This window comes from Martes martes, assembly GCF_963455335.1.
Source record: "Martes martes genome assembly, chromosome: X".
Lineage (NCBI taxonomy): Eukaryota > Metazoa > Chordata > Mammalia > Carnivora > Mustelidae > Martes > Martes martes.
This window is the reverse complement of record NC_137897.1, coordinates 81,109,230-81,129,759: the sequence shown is the minus strand read 5'-3', so window position 1 is coordinate 81,129,759 and position 20,530 is coordinate 81,109,230. Positions and strand designations below refer to the sequence as shown.

The window sequence follows — 20,530 nt, the reverse complement described above, 5'->3', positions numbered from 1 at the left end:
CCAGTAATTTTCAAAGATCAAATATAGTAATTTTAAAAGTCCTTATGGTGTCCCTTTGTTAGTTAATAATTAAAGCTATATCTCTACAAAGATAAAAAGCAATTACCTGGATCATTCAAGCCAATTTTTCTTTTTCAAATTTAGTCATTACTATCTGGAAATTTTAAGATAATTTACTTGAACTACAAATTATTAAATTAATCTTCTCTGGGACACAAGGATATTTATTTCATTTGGTCTTAAAAGAGGGAAACATAGGCATGAACTAGCATGTTTTCTCTGCATATTTGATTCAATTAAAATATCAGAAACTCTTACATTTGCAGCTTGTCTCAGTTCTTCCTCGTGCTGATTAAAGATATCCTCCCATCTGTTCTGGCGCCTTCGCCTGCAGGCTTCTAAATCTGAGAGCTCAAACTCTTCAGGTCTCCGTGATAACTTTGCCCGGAACCTCTTTGGTGATAGTCTTTTTGCCAATGCCTGCCTTAGACTAGAAACTTTTGATTTCTTCTTCCGTGCTTGTTCTGGTTGAGAGTAAAACATGTTTGAAGACAGGTTTTCCATCAAGGTTTGCAGTGGACCAAGTGGCTTTGAGTTATGTGAGTTTGGTGCTCGAAGTAAGCCTCTTGATAGTCCCTCTATCAGTTCTTGAACTGAGCCAACTGCCTGTGGGGACTCTAGAGCCCAGGCCTGTGCTTGAGGTGACCCTTCAGTTTGCCCCTCTACTGGAATGAGTACCTGAGTATCCAAATGTAGTGGCAACAGCACATGGTGGTTCTGTGAGAGTAGGGGCAGGAATACCTGGGCATGTACTCGTAAGGACTCAGGTTCTTCTGACTCAGTCTCTGCCTGTGTGGGCTCAGGAGCCTGTTCCTGTACCTCTGGCTGTTCAGGTAGCTGGTTCTGCTCCAGCTGCTGTTCAGGTAACTGGTTCTGCCTCTGCTGTTGTTCAGGGGCCTGACCCTGCCTTTGTTGTTGTTCAGGTACCTGATCTTGCCCCTGAAATTCCTCTGGTACCTGGTCCAGATCCTGTGGCTCTTCTGATGTCTGGGACTGAGCCTGAGCTTGCTGCTCTTTAGGTACCTGGACCTGTACCTGTAGAGACCTAGATGCCTTAACCTGAGCCTGTAGTGGCATAAGCATCCAGGCTGCCCTCCGTAGTCGTGGAGGTGCCTTAATCTGCATCCGTAGGGGCCTAGATGCCTTAGCCTTAACCTGAGCCTGTAGTGGCATAAACACCCGAGCTGCCCCTTGTAGTCGCTGAGGTGCCTGGGCTTGCCCCTGTAGAGGCCTAGGTGCATTGTCTTGAGCCTGTAGCGGCATGAACACCCTGGCTGCTCCCTGTAGATGCTGAAGTGCTTGGACCTGTGGCTCTTCTCGATCAGGTAACCACCTTGGCTGAGACGGTTCTCCATGCAGAACTCTAAGTGGTCTACATCTACTGCTGGTTGGCAGTCTCAGAAGCTCATGAGTACAAGAAGGTCCTCTAGAAAAAACATATAAATGATTGCTATATAAGTATTGTCAGTGGAGTGAAGCCATTCGGGGGAAATGCCTTTATTTTAAAAAATGGAAATTTCGTGCAATAAAGATATTTTCAGAAAATCTTTTTTGAATCATTCCTGTAATGTCTGAAATATTCTTTGTATTACTAATATATTCAGTATTAATTATCTAATAATCTACTTTCTCATTCTATTGCCAGAAATTAAGGAATCTTTGAGTAGTAAGAACAATTTTTCCTCAAAATTTCCATTCAAATATCTTTTGAAAATATAGAGAGAGCTGTTATTTGTTGTATCAGAAGGGATTAAGCTCTTCTGAGTCAAACGTTAATGGGATAGAATCAACTGTCTTACATAAATTGCTAACAACAGGGGCGCCTGAGTGGCTAAGTGGGTTAATCCTCTGCCTTCAGCTCGGGTCATGATCTCAGGGTCCTGGGATCGAGCCCCGCATTGGGCTCTCTGCTCAGCAGGGAATGTGCTTCCCCCTCTCTCTCTGCCTGCCTCTCTGCCTACTTGTGATCTCCCTCTCTCTGTCAAATAAATTTAAAAAAATTGCTAACAACAAATTATATTTGTGATTTATCTAACACACCTGAATCTTCTCATGGTGTATTGCTCCTTAATAGCTTCTTCTCTTTCAAAGATCAGAGGTATTCCTTTTTATAAAAGAGAAAAAATAATGCAAAAAAATCAGCAGAAGTTAGTGTAATCTACCTTAGTCAGTTTTCACCCTTTAATGCTCAGGATGTCACGTGAATCACAAGGACAAGAGGGTAACCCTTCAAATCACACTTGGTTGGTAATATGGACCATATCCTGGTTCCTAGGCCTACTTTTGCAGCACAATGAAGCTATTACATACAGACTAATTTCTCTGGGCACAGGAAAGGGAATTTAGCAATTTGGTACCTGCAATCTGAAGAGAAATAATTGAGAAAGACAAAGGGAGAAAGGGACAAGTGAAACTCTTTAGATAGTTGTTGAGCATGGCTTAAAGGTGTGTGATCTACATGTGAGGACTTTATGGCTTGGGCCCACTCTATCTTTGGTCTTTTCAATAAGGGTCATTGAAAATGAGGATCAGGAACACTGGTCTTTCCAAAGAGAAGGTAAAAATCTAAATTCTGGATTTTATACTTAACACATTCAACATGTTCAGCTTCTTTCATTTCTGCTATGCTGTACTGAAATATAGAATCTTACAAACAAGAGTGTTCTTTTGAATTTCCCAAATAAAAATGTTTAAGGCAACTGTATTTACATCTATGTAATTCCCACATAAATGTGACTTTTACTGCAGGTAACATTTTGGAAATCTTGCAACTCTGGAAATTAGCAAATTCTCAAATAGAAATGGGGTCTTCCCATACGCATTTGAGACTAGCTGGCTTTTGTGATGCTGATCCAATGAATTTTCACCCATGGTTAAATAAATTAATTTCTGCTGCTTCTCACTCCAAAATAGGATACATATAATTATGTAGATGGAAGAAACTCTACTGAGATCAATCCTGTAGCTATTCTGAGAATGACTTCTATGTTTCCAGTTTCCTCTTTTCCATTATATCACCACTCTTGATACTGCCCATGGTGCCCCAGATTAAATGTGGAATATGCCATACAATACAAAGTTAAAACTTCCTAAGTAGTTTAATCTGGACTTGATGAAAATCCATCCTGCCATTTTTGGTATTAATATATAGAAATTAACTTTTACTTGTATAAATTAGTCCTTTTAATTACTTCTTATATAGTTGGAGATTAGTACACAAAACAGACTTAATATGGTACACAGAAATTACTTCAAAATTAACAATCAATAGATACATAATTACAAATCTATTTATCTCATTGGAGAGAATTAAAATATCCAAGAAAAGAATAGTAAGATATAGATTTTATTACCTTTTCATTTATTTTATCTCTTTAGTTAGGAGTTTTCTTAAAATAAAATTGGCATATCACAAAATTTTTCTTGATGCTTTCAAGGTTTTTATAAATATGAACACTTGTCAGTTGTAATTGGCAACAATTTATAATCATATATATACAGATGATCAGGTGAGAGAGAATTAACTGTACATGGCATATTAGTGGATAAACTAAATGTGGAAGGTCTCAGAATTTTTACTTTTAATCTAATTCTTAAATATAATTTTTTGTGACAAAAATGAATAAAATCTGCTCTCATCTAAATATTCATCCAGTAAGATGAAAGTTGACACATGCCAACCTTTTTTCTGTCTCTTTTTAATGATTCCAATAAGATGCTTCTTCAATGACTCAACAACATGTCCTTCATTCTTTATATTCCGAACAAAAGGATGATGAAGCATGTTTGCAGAAGTAGGACGAAATAGGAAATTTTTTATCATGCACTTTTCCATGAAGTTGTGGAACTTGCGAGACCTAAAAGAAATGAGTCAAAGGGATAAAAGAGCATCCTCAGGCTTGCCGTATCTTCTCCCATCCTCACATATATGCTACTCTTCAGGTCATATTTTTGGAGAAAGTTGTCTCTAGTTATAAATTGTCATATGCCTTAAAGCTTGACAATATACATTATACAACAATACCACTCAAACCTCATATAAACCAGAGTCAATGGCATTTAAATAGTAGTAGAACTTCAATGAGTTCAGAAGTATGTACATGGTACAAAGTCAAGTGATAGGATGGCAATGGAGTGGTTAATGTGATATATATAGAACATGTATCTAGATTGGTCAGCCCACAAAAGTCACACTTTGAAGTCTGAATCTTTCACTTGACCACATGCCTTTTGAGCTACATAGTTGTAAATGTAATGATCCAAAAATGGGTGTTAGTAGGACTAGGACTAATCTTATAAAATGGCCCATGAAAACAGAAGTGTCCAGAAAGCCTGAATCTGTGGGAAGGGTTATATTGAATCACAAGGAAAAATGTCAGCAATCAAATCACAGCCACCACTTCTAGCAGTGCAAGCTATAAATACTAAAAATAAGCAAGAGCTTCTGACACTCAATCAAAAAGCTTCAGTATAAAGCGTTCCCAAGTTAGTTGGCCTTTAACACCCTGAGAGAACAAATCCTCTTCTCTAGGTCTGTGGAAGTTTAGTGTAATGGACCGAACAACTGAGTTGTGTATCACAATCACTGACTACTTATCTAGGCACAGTGAGAAATGTCACAAATGATTTCTGTTGGTCCATGACACTAATGGAGAAACAACTAAACATGCCATTAATTGCAGGGCAGTGAGGTCATCATAATATACTATGGAAGGTATTACTTATATCTAGTTAGCTAGCTAGCTTTTAATGAAAGCTAATCATTAAGACCCCCAATTAATGTATTAGTTTTAAGGCAATATTGTCCAACAAAGATGTTGAAACAAGACTACAAAATTAATTAAAACTCTTTTGCTACATAAGAAATGTCAGGTTAATGTGTTTAGGAGATTAAATCATTCATCTTTACCATCCACTGGATTTGACTTTGGGGGCAGATTCCCGCAAAATAACAAAGAGGGCTTCCAAAGGCTGAAGATTACACAGGGCTGCAAAGGAAAATAGTTATGTTTAGAATGAATGAGAAGGGTAACAACAGAGCACACTCCTCACTCTAGAGGGGATTCTCGGTGCTCTTTCACATATCATGCTGAGTAGACATTAAGGAATAAATAGATACAAGATAATATAATCACAGGAAAAGTTCATTTTAATGTAAACAGTCCATTATATAAGATCCTCAAGCTTTACCATTGCCAGGTGTGGCAAATTAATTAAATAAACTACACTAGATAAAAATTTCAAAATGTATGATTGATGATTTCTATCTAGAGAAGTAAACAAAAATAGAGACAAACACTCTTATGTATATTGTGTTGTAGGTATCTACACTTATAAAAATTGAAATATGTCATTATAGGCTTAAAAAGTCAACCAAATTAATAGCTAAGCCCAACAATGTATAAGGAATGATTTATCAGTCTAAAAATATGAGAATAATCTGTTTTGGAAACTGACAGTCCTAAGAAAAGAAGTAGATTTAGTGTAACTATTAAAACACACCCTCTAGAGTAAGATCACCTGGGTTCAAATCCTAGCTCTTTCTTTGTGACTCAGGCAAATTATTTAACCTAATTTGCCCTGGTTTCTTTATCTGAAAAAAAAATCAAGAATTCCTTCAAAGATTTACCATGAGGATTGACCTACATGTAAAAGTGTCTGGCATAGAGTGAGTACTTAATAAATATTAGCTATTGGTATTACAATAAAGTTTTAACTATCTGGCACTTCATATCTGTGCCGAATTACAGGACTTCCATTCACTTTTTGAAACACACAGCTATATAAAGAAAAGCCTATTCCATTATATGTTATATAAATTTATTACTTTGTTGGTCTGAGAATTTTCTGTAAGCTTTCTTATAAGCATTTAAGTATGTCTCTCACTTCGCTTATTTCCTCTTGAGTTTTGAGTACAGAAAACTGGCAGTACAAAAAATTCCCAAAGGAGAGCCATACTTTAAATTTCTTCTTTCTTGATATATTTTGTTTTATTAAGTTTTTAATTTTAACTCCCGGGTAGTTAGCACACAGTATTATATTAGTTTCAGGTATGCAATATTATGATTCAACAATTCTATACATTACTCAGTGTTCATCATGATAAGTGTGCTCTTTGATCTCCATTACCTATTTCACCCCTTTTCCCACCCACCTCCCCTCTGGTACCATCAGTTTGTTCTCTATAGTTGAGTGTGTTTCTTGATATGACTCTCTCTCTCCCTCTCTCTCTTTGCCTGCCTTGTTTCTTAAATTCTATATATGAGTGAAATCATATGGTATTTGTCTTTCTTTCACTGACTTATTTCACTTAGCATAATACTCTAGCTCCATTCATATTGTTGCAAATTGCAAGATTTCATGCCACATCTTCTTTATCCATTCATCTATCAATGGACACTTCCATGATTTAGCTATTGTAAATAATGCTTCAATAAATGTAGGGGTGCATGTATCTTCTCAAATGAATGTTTTTTTGTAGTTTTTTGGTAAAAAAGCAGTACTGTGACTACTGGATCATAAAGTAGTTCTATTTTTAACTTTTTGAGGAAACTCCATCCTGTTTTCCACAGTGGCTATACTGATTTGCATTCCCACCAACAGTATAAGAGGGTTACTTTTTCTCCATATCCTCACCAACAAGTTTTATCTAGTACTACAAGTGTGTCATTTATGTGAGGACAATTTGATGTTATTGACTCTTTAGAGTCACCCTTTATCCTCCAAAATGCATATCTAGAAAAACTATAATGCCAAACTGGCCTCTTGTAATAGAGTGATATAAAGGTGATTGTTAAAAGGTCAAGCTTTTTTTTTCAATTATATAGGTATAAATTAATAGATGGACAGGTTTATAATTGAGGGCAGAGTTATCCCCAAGCTGAAAAGATCAGGATCAAGAATGCCTGGGTGGCTCAGTTAGTTAAGTGTCCAACTCTTTATTTTGGTTCAGGTCATGATCTCAGCACCCTGAGATTGAGCCCTGCATCAGGCTCAGTGTAGAGTCTGCTTGAGATTCTCTCCCTCTCCCTTTCCCTCCCTGTCTGCCCCTCTCCCACAACTCATGGGCTTGCATCTGTATGTACACTCTCTAACACACTCTCTCTGTTCTCTCAAATCAATCAGTCAATCAATCAATCACTCAATCAGGATCATATTTGATTCTCTTCATTTCTTTACTCCGTCCAGTCAGTCACCAGAATCTCTCCTTTAAACATATTTTAAGTGGGTTTGTACAATATTAAGCAGTTGTCATTTATTAACATTTGAGCATCATGTAGTCAGTCAACTAACAACATCCTCAGGGGTCAAGACATAGAGCACAGACTAAGGAAGTTTTCATTAAGGGAAATGAGAAGTCCACAAAGGAATGGAGTATGTGGGTACAAGAGCTATGTCAAACAGTGGACGTTTCCTATACAGTCTAATTTTAGGAATGCCAGTAAATGCTCCATTTATCCCATACCTAACATGCCTAAATATTTCACATTAGAGTCTCATTCCTTTGAAATAGCAAATCTCTTTTAAAAATACATTTCATAGAGGGTATAATGTTAAGTGAAATAAGTCAGAGAAAGACACCATTTGATTTCACTCATATGTGAAATTTAAGAAACAAAACAAATAAAGAAGAATGAACACAAGTCCTTAAGAAGGTCCTGGTGTGGGATGGTACATGTCTTCTCTCCTCTGAGAGCCTCTATAGCACCCTTTCTGTTAGAAGTTACTCTCCTTTTTTCCCCTTATTTTTCTGGGAGAGACTCACCAATGAAAGAAAGAAATTTTGTTATCTGGACCTCAGAGGCAATTATCATATAATTGTCACTTTGGAGAGCCACCCCCTCTGAGATGATAATTATCAAAACTGGAGGATTTCTGCACTTAAATTAATGACAATCATTTCCATCTGAAGTTAATACTCCAGGCAACATTAGAGGCTGGCAAAAGACCAATGTTTTAGCAGTGTGGTTATTTCAAGTTGCTCATGACCAAAGTTGCAGAATTCCAATTACTTATTTAGGAATGTTTGTCCTATTTTTTTTCTCATTGTGAATTAAGAAGCTCCTGATCCTTACACATATTTTGTAAGAAGTTTGCCATTTGTGTACTCCATGTAAAACTCCTCTGTAGTCCTTCTGTGAGTTTTCTCCTATGATTTAATATTTTTGAATGAAAAAATGAAACAAAATAAAGATGAACCAGGAAATAAAAATCTGCAAAATGTAGAAAGCTAGTTTTCTGGAAAAGAAATGGTAAGGAACATTCAGAAACAATAGAAAAAATATTCTACTTGATGCAGTCATGTATTCTAAATAAAAACAGGCATCAATATTCATATGAAATACATATTGTGACGAGAAAGAAGAGGAAGAGAGGAGAAGAAAAAGAAGAAGAAGAACTAGAAGAGGAGTAAAAGGAGGAGGAGGGGAGAGGGAGGGGAAAGGAAGGGGAAGGAGGGAGGAGAAAGAGAAAAAGGAGGAGAAGTTGCTGATCAATATAATACGAGTATGTTCACAAAAACAAATAATCAAGAGATGAAGAGGAATAATATGCATCTTGCCTTTCTTATTTCAATTTTATATATGTGATATATATAATTTTTCCATCATTGACTTTTTATTTATCCAACATAGATACTTTGTAGTTTTGGAGGGCACTAAAAGAGAGGCAACAGTAACCTGATCTTAATATCTATCCCAGATTTAATCTAAGCCTCTTCTGTGATATTCTAAGGGACAACAGGAATTCTTAACAATCATATTACTACTATTTTTACCCCTTGAAATTACTCCTAATGGCCTTGAAACACAGTACTAAGATAGTTCAAATTTATAAAGCCTGTTGGGTGAACATTGTGCAGATAGAGCATGCAGGAACCTACAGGATCTCAGAAAGGTGGAAACAAAGAAATTCTACCCCCACTAGTCTGCCCCCCAACAAATACTCCAGGCATTTCCTCACTTCTCATCCAACAATATCAGGGATGTATTTATCATTTATATCTTTAGATTAAGATATTAAAGACAGTTATTATGCTCTGTTTATGGGGGTCATACATTAGATGGTTATCAATCATTTATAGACAAGTTCACATTTCAATTTCACTTTCCTATCAGAAAGCAGTGTCCTGAGAGAACAGGATGCTGACAGATCATTTAAATGATGGAGATGAGGTAGAAACAATAGGAAATTGAGCCTTCTGAGCAATTAAGTCCACTGGAGTGGCTAAAAGAATCAAGGAAGGCACCAATGGTGGGTTGGAGTGACTTCAAATGAGAAACAAAAATTAGAAGGGGAGGTGAACCATGAGAGACTATGGACTCTGAAAAACAACCTGAGGGTTTTGAAGGGGCGGGGGGTGGGAGGTTGGGGGAACCAGGTGGTGGGTATTAGGGAGGCCACAGATTGCATGGAGCACTGGGTGTGGTGAAAAAACAATGAATACTATTACGCTGAAAATAAATAAAAAATGTAAACAAAACAAAACAAAACAAAAACCTGACTTCCCAAGTTTAAGGATTGGTTTGATTTTAAAGAAACACGGGAAGATTTTCTTAACTATCACATTCTGAAACAGTAGCAGTGTGTGACTATAAATGTTCTGGAACCTAAATATTCTACCAATCACTATGTGCTGTAATGGCTTTAGATTCTCATTAGTCAGAACTGTAAGTACCAAATACTCTGAAGCCAAATTGAAACAACACTCAATAGCCTAAAATAAGGTATCATAAGGGAAAACACAACCTCTCTCTATATATATATATATCTGGCCATTCTGACTAGAACATTAGATAATCATTGAAAAGGCCACCATTTACAGTTTGGCATTAGTGTGACACCTGTTTGACCAATACAAGCTGACTGGTACAAGTGGCAGATTTGTACAGCATGCTTCCCCAACTTTTTAATAAATAAACATTTTTACTCACGAGGAGCCCCCTCAGCCATTTCAATAGCAGTGATTCCCACAGACCACACATCACTCTGCGAAAGAAAAAAATGACCCCAAAAAGTCATTTAACAATGGGAAACTAATAGTATTTAGAATCTCAAAACAATCTTCGGGTGGGAAATTGTCAATGCCAGAGCCATTTTATGGGTTTTCTACAATGAACCTTCATTATAGGCTGGCATTATAGGAAGATGTTATCTGACCTTTCATCAGCCAGTAACTGCACTACACAACAAGATGATTTGGGACAGTGTTCAGTGTAAGGAAAATTCATCTTGAATGTATCGCTATTGTTGCCTTAACTGAAATAGCAAAAGGAGCTTGCTGTGAAGAAACCCTATCACATAGATGTATTAGTTGTGCTATCTTAAGTAAATGATTTAACTCTCTGTATCTCAGTTTCACTCTATATAAAATGGAGATAATAATGATATCCATCTCATAGCACTGGTATAAGTATTAAATGGAATAACATACATAAAAGACTTTCAGTCAGTTCCTTGAACATAGTAAATTGAGAATATAACTATTTTTATTCCAGGAAATTATATTCTAAGAAGCTCAAGGAAATTATCTTCACTATTAACTGTACTTTGTTTTTTAGAATGTGGAAAGGGCACAGGGCTGGAGGTATACTGCCTGGCTGGATGACTTCTACAAAAGTTAACTGAATTCTGAGAATCTCAGTTAATAGATTTCTTAGCTTCAAAGAACTATTGTGATGGTGTAAGTTGAAGTTTTCTTTCAATTTACATGGGGCTAAAAATTAAAAATGAATAATTAATATAAGAGAAAGTCCTTGGAAGACTGCAAAAAGTTGTTCAGATATAAAGCATCCACTTAAAAGTTGTTTACAGCAAGCCACTTAAAAGAACATTATGCCTCCACAGTCTCCATAGCATGTAATAGCACTAGACTATAAGCTATCAATAGATCTGCTTGCAGATAAAGCAAAGGGCATTTAAGGGAAAGGGAAAAAAAGATGAGACTTGAATTAATCAACTTCAAGTATTGAGTCCTAGGTTCCACACAACTAAAACCACAATGAATTGTTTGGATGACTTACGATGTGAAAAGTGAGTGTGGTTTTTCCAGTCTATAGCAAATGGAGAGTTCTCTTTCCACATCATCTTTTTTGAAATGTGTACATAGATGTATATTGTCCAAATTGCTGTTTCAAGTGGAAATTTTAATAAATAGCAAGAATTATTTCTTAATTATTCTATTCCACTGGTTTCCAGTGATTTGGAGGTGAACCATGACAAGGATTTTCTCCTTTACCCTGAGTAATCAAATTATTATTTTTTTCTTTTTGGAGCTAAGTGAGGGGATTAATAATTGGCTTTACATTCATTCATTTTTAAGTTTACAAAGTCTCTGTCCCTGGAAGTTAAATTTCCATATAAAGCCACATAATATAATATTTCCCCCAAGATGTTGCAAACAACATGAACTAGACATTATTCTTCAAATATAGATAATTCCAATAGTCTACTTTGTCTAAATTCTTAAAAAATAATATATTTATGCATATAATCAAACCACTATATGAATAGCAGCTAGTATTTCTTACTAGAATTTAATGTGAAAGAAGGAGTTGCCTGCTTTTTATTTTTTTATCATTTAAAAGTAAACATTAGTCAAAAGTCCTTTCCAAACTTTGATTCTCACTATCTGAATCCTCACACTTACTCTGTAATCATAGGAGCGTCTCGGATCTTCGTCACAGTCAATCACTTCAGGTGCCATCCAGTATGGTGTTCCAATGAAACTATTTCTCCTCCCATTAGTTCTGCTCACCTGGGCACTCACTCCAAAATCCACTGCAAAATTCAGCATATGTCAAAATAATTAATCAGTAACAAAAAGCTCAATAAGTTATTTCTTTAACTTGGAAAGCCAATACAAAATCCACAATGGATAACAGATTTTCATTCCAGCCCAGAAAACTTTACCATGAATTCTACTCCAGGAATACTGGGAAATAGGCTTTTGCTGCTATTTATGTTGGAAAGAGACTCAGAAGTGCTATTATAAATCTACAGTAGGTTTGGCTGAGTTTACCACGAATATTAAAAATAAAGTTCCATCAGTATACCCTGAACCTCTGAAGTGATAACATATGTAGTGTTTGGACCTGCCACCAAGCTGGAGGAAGACCAACACTATAGGCAACACCTGAGAAATCTAAAACCTATTAGTAGTTTATTAGGAAGCCTCACATATGACATTAGAAAGTCCTATTACACCAATGAAGAAAAATTATTTTTCTGCTACAATTTAGTTCAAATTTTTCTACAGATCTCCTGAACCAGATGCAAATATTTACTGTGGTATCTATATCTTAGTTTAGACTATAAAAGTTCAGTCTTCTATTCATCTGTGGGATACATTATAAGAAAATATTTAGTGTGGTATCCTCAGTAACAGACAGAAAAAAAAAAAGGCCGAAGTAGACTGGGGTTATTTAGTCCAGAAAAAATAAGATGAAAAATGAAAGTAGATGAATTTTTTTCAGGGATGAAAAATGAAGTAGATTTTCTAATTTAGAATGGTTTCCAGGAATCTAAAGGTTGGAGAACAACACTGACTGAACAGTAGTTTGAAGAACTTGAGAGAAGAAATGAAAAATTTAAAAAGTTAGGAGTTTAAAGTAGATTTAAGGAATGATTTAACAAAACAGGAAAAGTCTGTAATATGTGAAAGTCATCATTGGATGTTAAACAATCTTATTATCTAGATTTTTTTTGAGAATACATTTAATCAAAGTTCAGCATTCTTACTATCCCTTGAGGGCGAACTTTAAGGGCAAGAGATACCTATGTCGGCCATGAGTTAATATATATGACATTCAGGGAAGAAAACGAAAAGGGGTGATGAATGGAAGAAAAGGAAAATAGAAAAGCTTGAAATTTAGATAAAAGTAGAGATTGATTACTGATCAATTGCAATTACAATACAGTCACTTTCCAGTCTCTTTCAACACTCCCTCTGATGTCCTTGGGTTTGCCTTCTGCAATCTTTTTATGATATGTTGCTTAAACATATACTGGAATCTGAGGAAATGTAAAACCAAATGTATAATGGTTGTACGTAAAATAAGCCTGATTAAATTCTAATCCAGTGTTAAAATGTCTCTCTTACAGGGTAAAGTCATAAGCTTTAGTGTGTGGACTTTGTGACAGAATTTTCAGTGGCTCTTCATTTATTTATAGTGTCTCTTCTTATGTGTTGCAAATGGTAGAGTTGGTCAGAAACCTTACCGAAATATATGGGAGTGCTTTTACATGTGAACATACTGTGTATATAACTTTGTGACAGACTATTTATCCTGTACATTTGAATGTGAGGTCAAAATTCTCCTTATAGGGGCACCTGGGTGGCTCAGTGCATTAAGCGTCTGCCTTCGGCTCGGGTCGTGATGCCAGGGTCCCGGGATCGAGCCCCTCATCGGGCCCTCTGCTCAGCGGGGAGCCTGCTTTCTCCTCTCTCTCTGCCTGCTTCTCTGCCTACTTGTGATCTCTCTCTCTGTCAAATAAATAAATAAAGTCTTTAAAAAAATTTCTCCTTATATATTAACATTGTCTTAATACTGTGTTCTTAGCTTTGTAGCTTTTAGACACGTAAGACATTATACATTTTCTTGAAATTACTTTTTTTTTCTTATTTCAAGAGCAATTACCTCAAGCTTCTTCCACAAATATTCAATGAAAACATTCTCAATGAATGAACAAAATTCCTACTGTTGTTGTTTTTGTTCATCAGGAAAATGGGAACTATCATAAGGTCATGCTAGAGACATGGAAGGCAAGAAATGATTATCATTTAAAAATAATACAGGATTTAATAACCAATGATTTATATTCTATAGCAATGAAGTTATCTGCCATTGCATAGTACTGACATTATTTATATGGTATTATTTTAAAACCAACCAACAATATTTATTTTGAACATTAAAGGATGCAGTAAATTGTGCCCTGTGTGCCTGTGAGACAATATGTGTGGTTATTTTTGAATAAATTATGCAATTTTGAATCCTGGAGTAGAAAGCCAAGGACTTTCTGGTCTTTTGATTTCTAATTTGAACTTGATCTGGATACTAGGGGAGCAACTAATATCAGTTCTTTAAATATTTGAGGGAAAATTCCAAAGAAGCAATTTGTACTTAATTAATTTAAAAGTTCTTTGCTATTATTTGGAAAATATGATTTTGTGATGTGGAAGAATTATCTTTTTGTTTCCTTGTCCATGGCATAGAAACTTGCACAAAATACTCAATTCAATTATTAAAATAAATATAATATCTATACTTAATAGAGAGTAAAACAATGACCAAAATGTAAGCCTTCCATTAGAATTTAGAAGTTTTTAACCACATGATTTCAGAGAAGCAGTAAAAGGTGCATTTTTCTCCTGCTCCACCTACCTCCCTCCCCAAACAAATTTTCAAATTTTGACTGGTTTTGCAAGCAAGGAAAACACAGCCTAAATAAGTAGAGGATATTGTTAGTGACATGATAGAAAATACAGTTATCTTAAAGGACTCATCTCCATTGAAATATTTTGGGCCACACTTAATGTACAAGAACAAACTTACCAAGTTTTACTTCAGCATTATGAGTCAGTAGCACATTCTGACCTTTGATGTCCCGGTGAATTACACGGTGTGCATGAAGATGAGCTAGGCCCTGCACATAGATAGATACATATTTATTCAAAAAGTCACATCAATATATATGCATATGTGTGTATGTATATATATTGTATATATATTGTGTGTATATATATATACATATACATATATACATATATGTGTATGTGTATATATATATTTTTTCTCTTTTTCTGTTAACGTTCTTAGTAATTTTGGAAGATCTTTTCGTAAGAAAGATGGTCCAGACTTGCATTTTTCAGACAAAATTCTTTCTTTAGGCTGGAATTACTACAACCAGTTCCCAGAAATTCTACTTTTGGCTATAAGGAAAGGAAAATAAATCAGGACAACCATGAAAGGAAAAGAACACCAAAAAGTAATGTTTTGATACATTGGGCCATATACCTTCCTTTCTAGTCTCCATATTTCCAACTAACCATAAGAATGAAGACATGGACATCTTAAATATCATAGCTCAGCCATTGTTTTACTCTATTCCTCATCCAACCATTTGTTTAATCCAAAATATTTTCTAGTCAACCTTGTAGGCTGAGAATTTGGGGGAATATGGAAATTCATTTTAAAGCATTTGCAATTTGTTTTGGCTCACCATGCTGGATCCAACCTACTCACCACTAAAACTAACCTGTGACCTGGCTTCAAAGAGAATTCTCCAGATAATAACTGGGGATTAATAACAGAAATAACAGTAAAAATGGCTAATATTTATTGAGTCATTAGATTTATTTTAGTTTTTGCCCAGGACTGTGCTAACTGCTTTACATGGAGGAAATTATGAAATCGTCACTGCAATCCTTTGAGGATGGTACTAACATCACCCCACATTAAAAAAGGTGAGATTTTGAAAATTAAGTAACTGATTCAAGGACACAAAGCTAATAAATGATGAACCAGAAATTAAACTCAGTCCAGAATTTACACTCAACTAGTTACACTATTAACAACAAGTGAATCCAATTAAGATATAAAGAAGACCATTCTAACATTACGTATCAGTGGTGCTATTCAGTTCTGTTAATATCCTCCTCTAGTGACCCTAAGAACTTAAACCACAGAGAAAAATTTGAGTGTGGTAGATTAAGAAGATTGTTCTCATCCAGTCTGGTATTCAAAATAAATCAAGTTTTAAAAGCAGGACATTATTGAAATAGGATATCTGTCTGCAAAATGGTTATGGATGGTTTGGGTCCATTCAGTAAAAAAACTGACTTTTGTCTCACTTTTTTCTTAATCTCTAATGATAGTGCTACTTTTTTTAAAGAACTCTAAAAATTTAAATAATGTAATAAATATTCCAAGTGGTTATTTCCATGATCCAATGAACACAACAGTCTAACTCTGACAGAGCCATTAAAAACCATGATTTGGAATGGCCTGGGTACCCACCTTTCAGTCTACCCAAAGTTAAGGACATCATCTGAAAATCTGCTCTCTCTAAAGCTATTTAGGTTTTTGGTATCCTGATCCAGAGGTTTACGTTCAGAATTTCTTGAACCACCCTATAAGGGCAGGTATAATGTACGTTGCATATATTGCTCCCAGGTGTTTTCAAGGCCAGGGGAGAACGACTATATGAAGACTCACCTGAAGGATTTCTCGGCAGATATATGCAATCCAATCTTCTTTCAAACTCTGATTTCTGGTCATTCTCACTACATCAGTGACTGAGCCTGCTGCGCATAACTCCATCACCATCTGCAGGGAATCCAGTAAAGTGTCAAGAATTAGAAAGTAATTCTCTGAAAATATCTGGAGAGTTTAGTCCATATGGCTTGTATTTATATGTGATGTTTAGAGATTAAGACACTGCAAAGACTGGCTCAGTTGTCTGGGGGAGGTCTCTAAAGGCTAGTGGAATTAAAAAAAGTTGGAACATATCCAAGGATCTGTGGAAGGAGGAAAAGGAGGTATCACACCAGGGATATTTAACTAGGAGGTGGAATTTGAGCTAAGCCTTGAAGGATAGATAATGTTTGAATATACTGAGAAGGAAGAACATTCAGTTTATTGAAAACAGAATGATCACATGCCTTTAGAAATAAGCTTGTAAAGGAGACAAGCCTGAGTGATGACTGGAACTCAAGGGGAAAATACTGCTGAGGGAACAATTTGATTGCATGTGGAAAAGCAGGAAAGCAGGATCTCAAAAGAATTTATACCTCAAAATTAAGACAAGGCTTGTATTTATTGTTTTGTTTTTATTTTAAATTCTAGACTGTTTTTCCCTAAGATACTGGCAAACTAAAATTTCAAGGGAGAAACTCTCAATTGCATTCCTATAGGGAATTTTTTTCTCCAAATGATTTTACTGCTAAGGAAAGTCTATTTTAAGGTTACTATCACTGACAGCATCTCATTCAGTTATTACTTTATTAATAAACTAAATTTCTCAGAAAATTTATCTTTTTGCCATCAATGAATCAGGGGGCCAACTAGTAAATTTCCTTTCCTACTTTAGCTAACCAGAGGACTGGCCATTGTGAAAGAGAATATATCTATTATAAACAACCCAGCAAACTTTTCTTTAAGCACAGGCTTATGCATCAGTGCCTGTGTCAAAACTGTTATATAAATAAAATAAAACATGTCTTTTCTTGAACTGTAGGCAAGTTAATTAATTTTTGCTGTAGAAGAAGGAAACAAAAAAAATAGGCCCCAAACATGAATATTTAAAAGTCTACCTTAATCACTTTTTAATTTACATTTGTTCACAACTAATATTATAGCATGTCTTTAACCTGAGTATGCTCTCATGAAACAGAAGAGAAGAATCAAACAAAACTAATAACACAGATAAGCCACAAAAGCTCAATTTTCATGTTAACTTAAACGGGCACAACATGTACAACTGTGGTAATGGAAGAAAAGAGACTCATTTTAAATCACGACAAACCTGAATTAAAGCTATTCATTCAGATGCACCTTGAAAATCTTGCTAATACTACCTGAGTCAGAAAAGCTCTACTCTGAAAGGAATGTAAGGAATGTAAGACACTCTCAATTATTTGTATGCTTTGTATGCATGATGCCCGGCACATACACTTTATAAATGGTAATTATTTAGTCATTTACTTACTTCCTATTTGTTTTGATTAACATAAGCAAGAAATTGTAAATGGTCTCATGAAAACTCTTAGCTCCACAAATAATTTATTCATCCTTCAGATCGCAGTTCAAGGAAAATTTTCTCAAAGAAGAGTTTCTCGTTCCCTAACTTAATTTAGATTCCTTTGTTATTTGCCCACATAGAAGCATGTTATTTCCCTTCTGACCAATTATCTATACATATGTGTCATAATTTGAGTGCTACCAGTCATTGCAAGTGAATTGTAAGCCCTGATAGGTCAGGGACATGTCTATTCAGCTCATCCATGTATCCTCAGAATCTAGCAGAAGGAATGGCAAATAGATTTTTTTAAATATTTCACTTATTTGTTTAACAGAGAGAGAGAGCAAGAGAGCATATGAACAAGCAGGGGGAGCTGTGGGCAGAGGGAAAGGGAGAAGCAGGCTCCCTTCACTCTGAGCAGGGAGCCAGATGTCAGTCTCAATCTCAGGACCCTGGGATCATGACCTAAGCTGAAGGCAGATGCCTAACCAACTGAGTCTCCCAGGGGCCCCAAATAGATGGTTGTGAATGGCTATGTTAAATGATTGAATGAAGTGAGTACTGTTAAATATATCAATAAGGAGACTGCTATACAGGTAAAAGGAAAAAAATTGTAAGTAAAACTATATTAAAAGACAAATTTTGTGTGCCAAAAATATACCAGTAGCCATTAAAGCTATGCAGCAATAGTTAGTAAAATGTCAACTGGAGTTGTCAGAAAATAGAAAATATACTTAGCTGGATATTTGGAAGAAAAGAGAGTTAAAGTGAAGATCTGAGATTCTGAAGGTGTGGTACCCAGACCAGTAGCATCAATATCACCTGTGAACTTGTTAAGTTCAGATTCATGGACCCACAGCCCACACCAACTGAATCAGAAACTCTAGGGGTGGAGCTCAGCCATCTGTATTTTATCAGGCTTTCCAAGAGATTCTTATGCATGCTAAAGTTTGAACACCATGATTTCAATTCAATCCCTTGTTGAAAACCTTTCTATAATGTCCACATTCTTCCTAAAGTCCATTATATGAAGTGTAACAATCTTTCCTTGAAAACTGAAAATTCTGAAAATTCTTAGTTATTATTTTAGAAAAAACAATGCTATTCTTGACTTGACCTGGAAATGGAAATGTAGCCAGCAAGTGTATATTTCTTCAGGTGAGACTTAATCTTAGGAAATAAGATCAAGGTAATTAAATACATACCCAAAGTTGATGCCTCTGGCCAGGGGGACTCAGCTTGAAAAATGCACCATAGAAAGATACAATGTTTTTGTGGAAAGAGTACTTCTTCAAAAGGTTGAGTTCAGTCCTGAGATCCTCTTCTTCATCCTGCAGAATAAGAATAGACAATAGAGGGACGCCTGGGTGGCTCAGTTGGTTAAGCCGCTGCCTTCGGCTCAGGTCATGATCCCAGGGTCCTGGGATCGAGTCCCGCATCGGGTTCCTTGCTCAGCAGGAAGCCTGCTTCTCTCGCTGCCTCTGCCTGCCTCTCTGCCTGCTTGTGTGTATTCTCTCTCTCTCTCTGGCAAATAAATAAAATCTTAAAAAAAAAAAGATTATTCTTAAAAAAAAAAAAAAGAATAGACAATAGAGGATAAAGCTCTTAAGCTATGCCAATTAATAACTGTGGGATCCTAACCTATGGTAAAACAAGGGAAATCCTATGGCTACCCATTACATCACAGAGCAATTTATAATAAAATCTCATTTAGAAATGTCAGAGAACGGAGACCTCTGATTAACTGGGAATTTGGGAGAAAATAAAGCTTAAAAGAAGATCCTTTAAATTCAGTGTTTCTCAAAGTATGATCCTTGCACAAGCAGCAGTGGCTGCTGTATAAACTTTTCACTGAATAGAATCATTATATTTTTGTTTATTTTGTAACAGTCTTATTGAGATAATTTATATACTATATAATTTATCCATTTAAAGTATAAAATTCGGGATGCCTGGGTGGCTCAGTTGGTTAAGCCACTGCCTTTGGCTCAGGTCATGATCCCAGGGTCCAAGGACCGAGTCCCAGATCAGGCTCCTTGCTCCCTCCCAGATCACGCTCCTTGCTCAGCAGGGAGCCTGCTTCTCTCTCCACCTCTGCCTGCCACTCTGCCTGCTTGTGCCCTCATGCTCTCTCTCTTTTTCTCTCTCTGACAAGCAAATAAATAAAATCTTTAAAGTATAAAATTCAATGGTTTTTAGTATATTTACAGAATTGTGCAACCATTACCACAATCCATTTTAAAACATTTTTATCTCCCAAAAGGAAACCTTTTACTCTTTAGTTATCACTCCCAAATTCTGCCACACATACATCCCAGCTTTAATGAACCCGTAATATATTTTTTATTTCTTTAGATATATTTATCTTGAACATCTTATATAAATGAAAACCACATAGTATGTGGACTTTTGTGATTTTTTTCTGAAAGTTATCCATTTTATACAACATATCATTATTTTATTCATTTTTCACTCATTAACTGATAGACATTTAGGTTATTCCCACCTTTTGGCTATTACAAATAATGCTGTTGTGGACATTCATATCAAGTTTTTGTGTAAATATATGTTTTTATACCTTTTTGGTATATACCTAGGAATTAAATTGTTAGGTCAAATGGTAACTCCATATTTAACATTTTGACAAAATGCCAAATTGTTTTCCAAGTGCTGTACCTATTTTTACTCCCAACGGTAATGATAATTCTAATTTCTCCATACCCTCATC

The 20,530-nt window shown here is 35.6% G+C and overlaps 1 protein-coding gene across 2 annotated transcripts in view; it reads right to left on the bottom strand.

Moving 5' to 3' along the window:
• The window catches only part of NRK (Nik related kinase), a gene marked incomplete at its 5' end in the record, with an annotated part of 127,807 nt that overhangs the window by 39,367 nt on the left and 67,910 nt on the right, over positions 1 to 20,530 (bottom strand). For both annotated transcript variants that reach the window (XM_080795893.1, XM_080795894.1), the window contains 9 exons: positions 319 to 1,486; positions 2,101 to 2,164; positions 3,742 to 3,917; positions 4,970 to 5,048; positions 9,993 to 10,047; positions 11,708 to 11,838; positions 14,616 to 14,706; positions 16,278 to 16,388; positions 19,008 to 19,133. In XM_080795893.1, the coding sequence (XP_080652019.1) occupies positions 319 to 1,486; positions 2,101 to 2,164; positions 3,742 to 3,917; positions 4,970 to 5,048; positions 9,993 to 10,047; positions 11,708 to 11,838; positions 14,616 to 14,706; positions 16,278 to 16,388; positions 19,008 to 19,133 (2,001 nt within the window). The remainder of the gene's footprint in view (positions 1 to 318; positions 1,487 to 2,100; positions 2,165 to 3,741; positions 3,918 to 4,969; positions 5,049 to 9,992; positions 10,048 to 11,707; positions 11,839 to 14,615; positions 14,707 to 16,277; positions 16,389 to 19,007; positions 19,134 to 20,530) is intronic.